General features: G+C 46.8%; 1 protein-coding gene, 1 non-coding gene and 1 pseudogene across 5 annotated transcripts; all 3 read right to left on the reverse strand.

The window, feature by feature from the left end:
• Window positions 1-5792: 5792 nt before the first annotated feature.
• Window positions 5793-10886, reverse strand: LOC123652741 (MLV-related proviral Env polyprotein-like). Of its 4 annotated transcripts, none has more exons than XM_045584956.1 (3): window positions 9438-10886; window positions 6937-6969; window positions 5793-6016 (listed from the first exon to the last, which is right to left on the reverse strand). In XM_045584956.1, exons 1-3 carry the CDS (start codon window positions 10359-10361, stop codon window positions 5990-5992), a joined length of 984 nt encoding a protein of 327 aa, XP_045440912.1. In that variant the 5' UTR covers window positions 10362-10886; the 3' UTR covers window positions 5793-5989. The 4 variants fall into 4 exon arrangements, 3 of the variants coding, with proteins under 3 accessions (XP_045440912.1, XP_045440910.1, XP_045440911.1); XR_006742230.1 differs by lacking the exon at window positions 5793-6016 and adding an exon at window positions 6276-6494 and having other exon boundaries at window positions 6726-6969; XM_045584954.1 differs by lacking the exon at window positions 5793-6016 and having other exon boundaries at window positions 6720-6969.
• LOC118725061 lies at window positions 6088-6290 on the reverse strand. Its single transcript, XR_004989812.1, has one exon. It is a non-coding gene; the product is annotated as a small nucleolar RNA SNORA73 family (small nucleolar RNA).
• On the reverse strand, window positions 10757-10939 carry LOC118725064 (annotated as a pseudogene).
• Window positions 10940-12383: the final 1444 nt, after the last annotated feature.

Below are 12383 nucleotides of genomic sequence, written 5' to 3' on the forward strand. Positions count from 1 at the left end.
CTATCCAGCCGTCTATTGAGAAGTTGGTAGGAAACATTAAGATAATCTTTTTCTGATTGTGGGGGAAAAGCTAACACTATACTGAGCCCCTACATTCCCAAGACATTATGTGGTAATGATACCAAGATGAGAGGTCAACACTGGGCTGGTCCTGGGGATAAACAGGATCCTGCCTTACTTCTGGCTCACTTCCAGGAAGTCTACAGGGGGTTGATGCTTTTGTGCAGGGGTTCCACTTCCGGTTGGGAATTTGGGCAATGTGGCCTTTCTGTTCCCAAGTTTTCCCATCTGAAACTGGGCTAGGTTAATACCCATTTCAGAGTTGTGAGGATTAATATATGCCAATACAACTAAGTATTGCAAATGCTACTAGTTTAAGCATATTCCCAAAAGTTGCTTTATCAGTTCAAAAAGCCAACAAGCCGTGCTCTCCATAAGTATGGCTTTAGGAAATTGTTCCCATTCCCAAATCTATCATCCTCTGGCCCTGAACACATTGGTGAAACCCCATTTGGACATTCCACTTTGGCCAAACCCACCACCCAAACCCCAAATACACACACCTCCTTAAATCGGACCCCAAAGTCTCCTTCATGGTTATCTGAACTCCACACACCAGGTTCGCCTCTACCTTCTAGATGGTCTCCATCCTTCAGGGCCTATTACACCCATCCCTACAAGGCTAGCAGTCTGTACCAGACAAAGCTTCCATTGTGACGCAACCCCACATCACTCATGGCAGTGGTCTTCCAGGTTTAAGGCCTTGCTACTTGGACACCTGTTTAGGTTTAACTAGCCTAACAGCAGTGGCACTTTAACAAAAATCTTGTAGTTGCTAATTTGTTAGTACTTTATGGGAAACTGAAGGATTGGTCTCATTGACAACTTAGAACACCTCTGCCCTGTAGACTACATAGCACTGGATAGTTCATTACAGGTAGGTGAAGCATTACCCATATTTCAAAATTTAAGCAGTTATCCAACTGCACAATGAAGATGGGATCTAACCAGGGAACTATGCAACTGGGAATGCTTCTTCCAGATGCCAAGTGTCAACATAAAGTTAAACACAAAGAGCCCAAGACAAAAACTTAGGGTCCTTTTAAAAAATTTAATAAATCTTTATTGTTCAGCCGAAACCGGTTTGGCTCAGTGGATAGAGCGTCAGCCTGCGAACTGGGGGTCCCGGGTTTGATTCTGGTCAGGGGCATGTATCTTGGTTGCGGGCACATCCCTGGTGGGGAGTGTGCAAGAGGCAGTTGATCAATGATTCTCTCTCATCGATGTTTCTAACTCTCTATCCCTCTCTATAAAAAATCAATAAAATATATATTTAAAAAATCTTTATTGTTCAGATTATTACAATTATTTCTCATTTTCCCCCCCTATAGCTCCCCTCCACCCGGTCCCCACCCCACCCTCTGCCCTTACCTCCCCACTGTTGTCCTCATCCATAGATTAATTTTTGTCTAGTCTCTTCCCGTACCCCCCCCCAGACACCCCTTTCCTCCTGAGAATTATCAATCCTCTCCCATTCTATGCCCCTGATTCTATTATATTTACCAGTTTATTCTGTTCCTCAGATTTTTAATTCACTTGACTTTTTAAAAAATATATATTTTATTGATTTTTCACAGAGAGGAAGGGAGAGGAATAGAGAGCTAGAAACATTGATGAGAGAGATATATCGACCAGTTGCCTCCTGCACACCCCCTAACAGGGATGTGCCTGCAACCAATGTACATGCCCTTGACCGGAATTGAACCCGGGACTCTTCAGTCCGCAGACCAACGCTCTATCCACTGAGCAAACCGGTTTCGGCAATTCACTTGACCTTTAGATTCACTTGTTGATAGATATGTATTTGTTGTTCATATTTTTTATCTTTACTTTTTTCTTTTTCCTCCTTTTAAAGAATACCTTTCAACATTTCATATAATACTGGTTTGGTGGTGGTGAACTCTTTTAGCTTTTTCTTATCTGTAAAGCTCTTTATCTGCCCTTCAATTCTGAAAACTTTGCTGGGTAATCTTGGTTGTAGGTTCTTGCTATTCATCACTTTAAATATTTCTTGCCTCTCCTGTCTGGCCTGCATAGTTTCTGTTGAAAAATCAGCTAATCGTATGGGTGCTCCCTTGTAGGTAACTTTTTCTCTTGCTGCTTATAAGATTCTCTCTTTGTCTTTTGCTCTCAGCATTTTAATTATGTGTCTTGGTGAGGTCCTCTTTGGATTCCTTTTGTTTGGGGTTCTCTGAACTTCCTGAATTTGTAAGTCTATTTCTTTCACCAAGTGGGGGAAGTTTTCAGTCATTATTTTTTCAAATAGGTTTTCAGTATCTTGCTCTCTTCTTCTGGCACCACCATAATTCTGATGTTGGTAAGTTTGAAGTTGTCCCAGAGGCTTCTTACATTATCTTCAACTTTCTGGATTCTCTTCTCTTCTTGCTTCTCCGGAGGAGTGTCCTTTGCCTCTTTGTATCCCAAATCTTTGACTTGATTCTTGCGTTCTTCTAGTCTGCTGTTGGGTCTCTGTATAATATTTTTTATTTGTCAGTGTATGTTTAATTTCTAGTTGATCCTTTTTCATATCCTCGAGGGTCTAGTAAAATTTATTGGCCTTTTCTAGGAATTTCTTGAAAAACATTATAATTGCCAAAGCCGGTTTGGCTCAGTGGTAGAGTGTCGGTCGGTCTGCAGACTGAAAGGTCCCAGGTTCAATTCTGGGCAAGGGCATGTGCCTTGGTTTCGGGCACATCCCCAGTAGGGGGTGTGCAAGAGGCAGTTGGTCGATGTTTTTCTCTCATTGATGTTTCTACTTCTCTATCCCTCTCTCCTTCTCTCTGTAAAAAATCAATAAAATATATTTTAAAAAAAAAAGAAAAAAATTATAATCAGGGTCTTGAACTCTATGTCCAGTCGTTTGTTCTCCTTCATTTCTTTAGTTTGTGATCTGTTTCTTTGTCTCCTTATTTTCGCTGCTTCCCTGAGTTGGTAGGGTAGCTTTGTGTGCTGGGTGCCCTATGTGGTTCAATGGGTCAGCCTCCCAGTTACCTGATGTGGACAATCTTGGTGCACCCCTTTGTGGGCTGTGTGTACAGCCTTGTTGTAGTTAAGTATTGATTGTTGTTGGTGTCACTGGGAGAAATTGACTTCCAGGCCAATTGGCTGTGAGGACCTGATATGTCTATAATGGAAGAATTGCTGTGCTGGAGACACATTTATGGGGCAGGACTTTTTCCAGTAGGGCTTTGTTGCCGAGTCTGCCTCTTGAATGTGTCCCTTATGAGAGTAGTTGAAACCTGATGCTGTCTCACACTGACCACTAGATACACTAGTTTATGGATCTCCAATGAGGTGCAGGTCAGCTTCTGTCTGAGGCCACCCAGCAGGAGCTATAGCAAAGAACTACAGTTTTCTCCTCTTTACTTGGGATTTGGCGGTTTTGGAGTAGTCTGACTGGAGCTGCAATTTATTTCATTCAGATGCCATAGCCATAGGGCAGGCCATTTATATGCAAAAGCCGCTGTGTGGAGCCTGAGAGGGTTTATAGAATGTGTGGGGCGGGGTCTTTGGGCATCACTAGACTGGGGTGTGGCAAACAGCAATGGCTGCCACCTAGTCTTCTCTGCCTTTCTGAGATTCCAAGTCCCGCATCCTGTGCTCCAGTGCAGTAAACGACGATTGCTGCTTGCACCTCTGCAAAAAATCACCCTCACTTTCCGACCCGAGGGCAGACAGACCAGCTTCTCCCCATAGGTGATTGGGTTCCCAGAAACTGGATTTCAAAGTGACCGGGAGTTTGTTTATTTTCAGGTTGAAAAAAAGCCACACGCCCAGTCGGCCGCCACCAGCCGGATTTGTGTGCCTCAGTACCTCAGCTTTTCAGCATTTGTGCTCCTTTCTCCTTCTTTCTACCATGTTTCCCCAAAAATAAGACATCCTCCGAAAATAAGACCTACAGGTTTCCTTCTGAGTGAAATATAAGGCATCCCCCAGAAAATAAGGCCCCCCTTGGCTAAACATGAGAGATTTGGTCCACTGATTCTGAAAGAAATGGAGTCACAAGAAATTCAGGAATTGGATTGTTATGATGATGTTCCAGAAGATGATGACATGATTGTCATTGAATAAATGAGTAAATTCTTGATACTGTAGGATTCACAGTTTGTCTGGTTTGTGTTGACAACTACCATACTACCGTACCGTATACAGGTAATAAATTTCCTTTATTTTCATTTAACAATAAATGTGTACCGTACTTTTTTTTTAAAATATATTTTATTGATTTTTGTTCAGAGAGGAAGGGAGAGAGAGAGTTAGAAACATCCATGAGAGAGAGTCATCGATCAGCTGCCTCTTGCACACCCCCTACTGGGGATATGCCCGCAACCAAGGTGCATGCCGTTGACCGGAATTGAACCTGGGACCCTTCAGTCCCAAAGCTGACGCTTTATCCATTGAGCCAAACCGGTCCCGGCAATAAGTGTGTACCGTATTCTTCATGGAAAAATAAGACATCCCCTGAAAATAAGACCTAGAGCATCTTTGGGAGCAAAAAGCAGTATAAGACACTGTCTTATTTCGGGGAAACAGGGTAGTTGTGAGACTTCCATTCAGCCAGCTTTCCCAAGGTTCTGGTTGATAGACTTTTGTCTTTTAGTTGTAGTTTTGAAATTGTTGTGCAAGGCGGCAGTTTAGTTGTTTACCTTTGCCATCTTGGTTTCTCTATAAAAGCTTAAAAGTCTTCAAGGTGCAGCTAATGGCTGGGTGCCTCCCCCTCCCCCTGCTGTGGCTCTGCCACACTCCCGTCCATTATGGAATACTATCTTTGGCTGTCACCATACTCCCATATGAAAAATAAAGAAATCACACTAGTAAGTATATAGTCACCTTTATTTTAATTCACAAATACAAAAAGGATTTTAAAAACGACTTGCACTGAAACCGGTTTGGCTCCGTGGATAGAGCGTCAACCTGCAGACTGAAGGGTCCTGGGTTCGATTCCGGTCAAGGACATATACCTTGGTTGCGGGCACATCCCCAGTAGGGGGTGTGCAAGAGGCAGCTGATCGATGATTCTCTCTCATTGAAGTTCTAGCTCTTTATCCCTCTCTCTTCCTCTCTGTAAAAAATCAATTAAATATATTTAAAAAATAAATAAATAAAATAATAAAAGAAAATAAAAAAAATAAATAAAAAAGACTTGCATGGGCTTCTGCTTTCTGTTTATTCAGCTATGCAGTTAGAAAACCAACTTTGAGGATAAAAAAAGTATCATCTTAGTTTCAATTTTTGGCATCACACATTCTGAAAAGTTTTCTGGGCCTTTTAGGTCCAAGGACCAATACTGTCTTAATAAAGCCGCCCGGCCCTAGCCAGTGTGGCTGTGAGGAGAGCACAGGCATGCAAACTGAAGGGTCTCATGTTCCATTCTGGTCAATGGCATGTACCTCAGTTGGCAACCAATAGATGTGTTTCACATGGATGTTTGTCTTCCCCTCTCACACTCTCTCTAAAAACCAGTGGGAGCCGAAACCGGTTTGGCTCAGTGAATGGAGCATTGGCCTGCGGACTGAAAAGTCCCGGGTTCGATTCCAGTCAAGGGCATGTGCCTTGGTTGCGGGCACATCCCTGGTGGGGAGTGTGAAGGAGGCAGCTGATCGATGTTTCTCTCTCATCGATGTTTCTAACTCGCTATTCCTCTCTCTTCCTCCCTGTAGAAAATCAGTAATATATATAAAAGTGGGAAAATATCCTGGGGGGAGGATAAAAAAACAAACAAAAAAACTGCCCACACTCAGTGCTTCTGTAATTACTTATAAATTTCAATGGGCCATGTGGCCCATGGAACATTCTATTAGTCTACCAGTTAATACAGATCTGAGAATGACAGAATTTGCATTTCTTTTTCCTTTTTCTCCAAAGGGAAGCTACTTATCTTCCAAACACAGCCATCACTTTAGAGGAACCCAAAAAGCATTGTTAACTGCTAAAAAGGTGAAGTGCCTCTTCTTTCCTAAATGAAAACGGAAAAAATGATTAGAATCACAGATTCTTAAATTCAAATATTCCTCATTTTAGCGTACTAGGTGTTTCCTGCATGGTTTGCCTCCTCAGTCATCGTCCACAGGACTCTGAGAAGTTGTAGGAATATGCAGGCGCAGACTCAAGGCCCGGCTTTCTCTCCAACGTTGTGGAAAGGGACTGTACATCATGGGGCAGAGCCCTACGCTCCCCTAGGCCATCTGGACAGAGCCTGGGAGAGTGACCTCCCGGGTTATCCACGTTGGGAGTGTCTGATTAATCAATCACAACAGTACAGTTAAACAGCATTACCTCTCAAGACCTTAGAGATTTCTCTTTATTACATACCAGAGGCCTGACGCACAAAATTCGTGCAAGGGTAGGCCTTCCTCCCTCCTGGCTGCCCTCGCTTCAGCATATTACACTTTTATTATTACAGATCACACTACATGTAGTTGTTGATTTAGTAACTGTTTTTTAAAAAAATATATATTTTATTGATTTTTTACAGAGAAGAAGGGAGAGAGATAGAGAGCTAGAAACGTCACTGAGAGAGAAACATCGACCAGTTGCCTCTTGCACACCCCCTACAGGGGATGTGCCCACAACCAATGTACATGCCCTTGACCGGAATCGAACCTGGGACCTTTCAGTCCGCAGACCGACGCTCTACCACTAGCCAAACCGGTTTCGGCTAGTAACTGGTTTTAATCAATTTCAAACAAGTCATTACTATGCACTATTTCATGATTTACTTCATAAGTTACTTCTTGTTGAAGGCGAATGCAGACAAATATGCCCAGCTTCAACTCCAGTATCATGAAAAGGGATTGCACGAGACCAAACCCCATCTCCTATGGATGGCTTTAAAGGGCAAAACGGATAAGCCAAAAGCAATTCAGATTTACTTACCCAAATCAAGTTACTTAGAATCTTGACTGAAGGCTGGTAAAAACAAGGTGAAGAGCTTAACCCAGCAGTACAGTAAAACTGAGTAAAGCCAAAAATTCACTTCTGATCAACCTATATCCAGACAGGAAGCTCTAGACTAGCAATTGCCAACCTTTTCCACTTCATGCTGCACACAAATGAATTACTAAAACTGCAGCACACAAAAAAACGTATTTCCCTGACCTGCCAAAACAGGTAGAATTTTTCAATACAAGTTTTTATTGATTTCAGAGAAGAAATAGAAACATCAATTATATAATGACATAAATTTCATTGGCCACATGGCCCATTAAAACATCAAGATAGAATTATGGATGGGCTGCCTCCTGCACTCCCCCCAATCGGCCATGTGCCCTGACCTCCTGGTTCATAGGTCAATGCTCAACCACTGATCCAGGCCAGGCCAAAGGTAGAATTTTAATTGATTCACACCAGTTACTGTGTTGGCTGTCAATTTTAAATTTGACAATCCAAGGAAAAGAGGTCAGTGCCCAAGTAAATCAGCAGATACTGCAAGTTTTCAATTTCTTGCAGCACATCGGTTGAAAATCGCCGTTTCCTGCATGGTTTGTCTCCTTAGTCATTGTCCACAGGACTCTGAGAAGTTGTAGGAATATGCAGGCAGACTCAAGGTCCAGCTGTTATGCCCAGATTTCAAGATCCCAAAGATCACCAGGGAGCTGAGTCCGATGCAAAAACAAAGAGCCTTTATTCAAGCTTGAGCCCGGTCTCTCCGCCTCTACCGACGCAGCGGCAGGATGCAAAGAGCCCGAGATCCCGAAGGACAGAAATTTTATAGGGCTTGGCGTCGGGTGGTGGGGTGATGCTAGGGCCATGACTTGGCTGATTCCGATTGGTTGGGTGAGGGCTAGGGTCCAGTTACGCAGGTGACAGGACGCGGTTAGCATACTTTGGACTTTGGTTATTTCCCCTTGCATTCCTGTTGGCCGATTTAAGGGTGGGTTGGGTAACTGACACATTCTGTGGTTTTTCTTGGAAAGGGGTCATGTCGGGGACATAGTTACACAAGATGGAGAACACAATACAAAATGGAGTCAGTCCTGCTCTGCCCTTTCATTCCCCCCCTTGTCTTGAAACTTACGGGCCCAATCATGGGACGGACTGCATTTCTACCTCCCCTTCCGCTCCCAGAGGCCTATACTGGGAGTACAGAACCATCATCTGAACTGCCCCTATGCGCTCTTTGTCAAAATGGACTAGCCTGTCGATAATTCAAGGGCCAAAGGACAACAGCATTAGTAGGATTATGAGGGGTCCGGGAGGGCGGAAATAAGAGTGGTTAACCACGGGGACCAGTTAAATAAAGATTCATACCAACACTGAGGCTGCTCCCTCTCTTATGAGGGCCGTGGATTCCTTAACAACTCCGAATGGTCCACATGAAAACAGCACTCCTCCCTGGGGCTGTGCACAGGCCTCCTTGGTGCATGAACAGGAAGTCTGATCCTCGTCTGTTCTGGAGCACTACTTCGGAGAAGGAAGGAAGGGATTCTTGCAGATGGGTAATGGATTTCTCAATTCCTTCTATGTCTAGGTCAGTGGCTGCTCTTAGGATTCCATAGTTCTCGCCTTGTATGACAAGCGAGGATATCCTGTTCCTGCCCCTGCTAGTCCCAGCCCTAAGAGCGCAGCCAGAGTTAGGGCTGTAACAGGTTCTCTCCTACTTTGGGGGTTTAGCAGAACCTAATCTGCTAAGTATTTCCTCCCCCGAATGGTACTATACTATACTATCTTGGGGATTAGCTGGCCGAGTATGCAAAAGCCTTCTTTTGAGGAGTTGAGGATTTGGGAGTGGACGCGGGGAGTGAGGCCGCTGGAACAGGCCCACCATGCATTTTTCGGAGGAGAGGGAGAGCAGATAAGCGGTCCCACTAGGGATTGATAGAGTTTCATTACAGAGATGTGATTGCTCATAGGGATACGCTGCCTATGCAAGTACCTTGCCCTATTACCGCCGGGAGGTTAGTCGTGCAGTGGCCTGCTGCCATCGGCAGGAGCTGGAATTGGAGGCCGTTGTATAATTGCCCCTAAGAGCAATACCTTCGTAATATGGTGGCCGGACATCTAGACAGAGCCAACAGGACTCGGTCAGGTCGGGTCGGGAAGTGTTCAAATCATGGTATGCTCCCAGGACCATGCTCCCTAGGGGGTCCGTGTCAGATGTTGAGGTGCGGGGCAGGGAGGGCAGAGGGCAGTGAGGCCGGGGGCGGGGTGCTCCTGGGCGGGGACGCCCGGGTAGGGGCAGGTCGGGGGCCCAGCACTTGGTCAGGCCCTACCCCTGCCACCGGGTCTGAGAGGGAGGTTCTCAGTAGCCTGACAGTGAACAGCCCTCCGTGATCTCGGTACCCGAACCTGGTCTTATCATAGAAACGAATTCCCCAAGTTTTGCCAGTGTCCCATCCTGCAGCCTCCTTCCCCTGGGCCGTGAAAGATATGCTCACGGGGTTACAGGGACCCTCAAGGCCGCAAGGCGGGGCGGCCGGCCGCTCTACGGCGATCAGATCACCGGTTTTCGGGGGAGTCCACCAGATGTGCCCAGTCGAGACACACGACCAGGAGGCGCAGAAGTAGCTCTCCGCTCCTCCGCATGGGTCCTGGGCGCCTCCCCCCGGGGCCCGCGCGTGCCCGGGGCAAACGTAGAAGTGACGGCTCCGGGCGAACGCAGGGTCGTACTGGACGGGGATGAGGGCCAGCAGGTCCACCCGGAGCTCCGGGAACCAAGCGTCTCCAGGCTGCGACCGGGAGGTCTGACTGAGGACAGCTCCGGAGCTGGGCTCCACGATCTGCCAGGTAAGATTGTACGGGGCGTGGGGACTCCCGGCAGCGTGGGTGGCAGCGAACAGAGTCAACAGAGTTACCAACGCCAGGCGGGTTGGGCGCGCCGTAGCTTGGGCGAGTTGTGCGGATTGTAATCGAGGCTCCATGGTGTGGTGAGGTCCTCCCGGGCTGCAGAGGGGTCTGCTGGGCGGACGTGGGTGTGATGGACCCAGGTGGCGATGCCGTCTACCTTGCGAGCGGTGGGTGTAGTCAGCACCACGACGTAGGGACCCTTCCAACGCAGCTCGGAGGTCTCCTGGCGGTGCCTTTGACAAAACCAGTCTCCCGGTCTGTACTGATGAGGCGGCGGGGTTGGCAGCCTCGCAGATGGCACAGAGGTCCTCGTGTGCCCTCTGGAGCCCTCTTAAGAGAAAAGATAGGTCTTGGCTTTCAAATTCAGCAAGAAGCTCGGCCTGAAGGCTAGGAATGAGAGGGGGTGGCCTGCCAAACATGATCTCACAGCGGGGAAAGCCCAGGGTGTAAGGAGAGTTCCGTACCCGGGAAAGGGCATACGGTAGGAGAGCCACCCAGTCCCCGCCAGTCTCCATGGGTCATTTGGTAAGGGTCTCTTTTAGGGTTCTGTTCATCCTTCCTACCTGCCCTGAGCTTTGGGGCCTGTAGGCACAATGCAATTTCCAGTCTGCCCCGGTAGCCCTGGCTATGCCTGTGTCGCCTGTGAAATAAAAGCTGGCCCATCGTCTGATCCTATCATCGCGGGAAATCCACACCTGGGTAGGACGTCTTCTAGCAGTTTCTTGGCTACCATCTGAGCTGTTTCGTGCTTGGTTGGGTATGCCTCTACCCATCCAGAAAAGGTGTCTATGAATACTAAAAGATATTTATAACCGTACTTCCTGGCTTAACTTTGGTGAAGTCGACTTCCCATTGTGCTCCCAACTTGGTTCCTCGGAGTCTGGTCCCTTTTTCACTCGTCCCAACCCTCGCATTCACAAGTTTGTCTCCTCAGTCATCGTCCACAGGACTCTGAGAAGTTGTAGGAATATGCAGGCGCAGACTCAAGGCCTGGCTTTCTCTCCAACGTTGTGGAAAGGGAGCAGAGCCCTACGCTCCCCTAGGCCACCTGGTCAGAGGCCGGGAGCGTGACCTCCCGGGGTATCCACGTTGGTCACCACACTTAGATTCAGACGACTGTGCTAGCAATCCCAATCCAGCCCACAGCGATTTCCCAGGGATACCCACGTCGGGGTGGAGCCTAAATTCCCCCAAAGTCGTCAAAACTGGAGTTCAAGACTGGCCAGAAGTCTTGTCAGTAACCTAAATTCACTTTCAGCTGGGCACCACACACACATCTAGAAACTACAATCCATTAGCACGCCCCCCAAGAAATGGCAAATACAGAGCCTTGAGACAGCAGTTAATCTTCATATCTTTAAACCGATCATCTTCAAGTTACCCTAACTGTTAAAACAAATTGGCAGCACTAAGAGGCCTCGGTTTTGAAATCAGGACGCAAACGCGGGAGGGGCCCCAGGAATAAAATGTCCTAAGTGCAACCCCACCGACGGCAACGCGACTCCTGGGAGGGAGGGTACTAACTGGGCACCGGGGTGGGTGGCTGCGTTTTCAGCGCCTTGGGGCTCGGGGTGCAGCTGGCGAGAGCGCCTTGGTGACGCCATCACTCGCGGATCCCAGACCGCCCCAGCCCCTCCGCACGAATGAACAAGGGCAGTTCCCACGGGTGCCGCAGAAACCAATCCTTCTAAATAGAAGCATTTCTTTAATTTTTATTTTATTGATTTTTTTACAGAGAGGAAAGGAGAGAAATAGAGTTCCATCAGCTGCCTCCAGCACACTTCCCACTGCAACCGAAGTACATGCCCTTGACCGGAATCGAACTTGGGACCCTTCAGTCTGCAGGCCGACACTCTAACCATTGAGCCAAACCGGTTTCAGCCTAAATACCGTGTTTCCCCGAAAATAAGACATCCTCCGAAAATAAGACCTAGCGCAAGGAAAAAAAAGACATCCCCTGAAAATAAGATCTAGCGCATCTTTGGGAGCAAAAGTTAATATAAGACACTGTCTTATTTTCGGGGAAACGGGGTAGAATCCTTTCTACAGGGAAGCCTGGCTGGCAGGATGGAGCACCAGAGGTGAAGCTGATAAACCCGGAGGATAAAAGTACTTACCAGGCGCCTGCAAGGCTCAGCGACGGTCTCCCCGTAAGAAGCCTGCGGAACACAAGGCATCCAGGTTCATACCGTTTCAAGAGACCGGATATGCCTACTGCGCCTGCGCCACGCCAGGGGCTGTCAGCCTATCGGAAACTCACCAAGTTAAGCCCCACCCCCACCGGGACCAGAGGATTCTCGCGATAGGAGAGCCTTCACGTGCAACTTTGCCGGGGAATGTGAATTACAGAAACTAGGTATGAAGGCGGATACGTTTCTTTTTTTTTTTTTCTTTTCCGTTTTAATTTATTTATTTATTTTTAGAATTTTAAAAGATTATTATTTATTATTTTTTAAAAATTTATTGACTAAGGTATCACATATTTATACGGATGCATTTCTTTTTTTTAATTTTTTTTAAATTGATTTTTGTACAGA

Source organism: Pipistrellus kuhlii, unplaced genomic scaffold (assembly GCF_014108245.1).
Source record: "Pipistrellus kuhlii isolate mPipKuh1 unplaced genomic scaffold, mPipKuh1.p scaffold_m20_p_2, whole genome shotgun sequence".
Lineage (NCBI taxonomy): Eukaryota > Metazoa > Chordata > Mammalia > Chiroptera > Vespertilionidae > Pipistrellus > Pipistrellus kuhlii.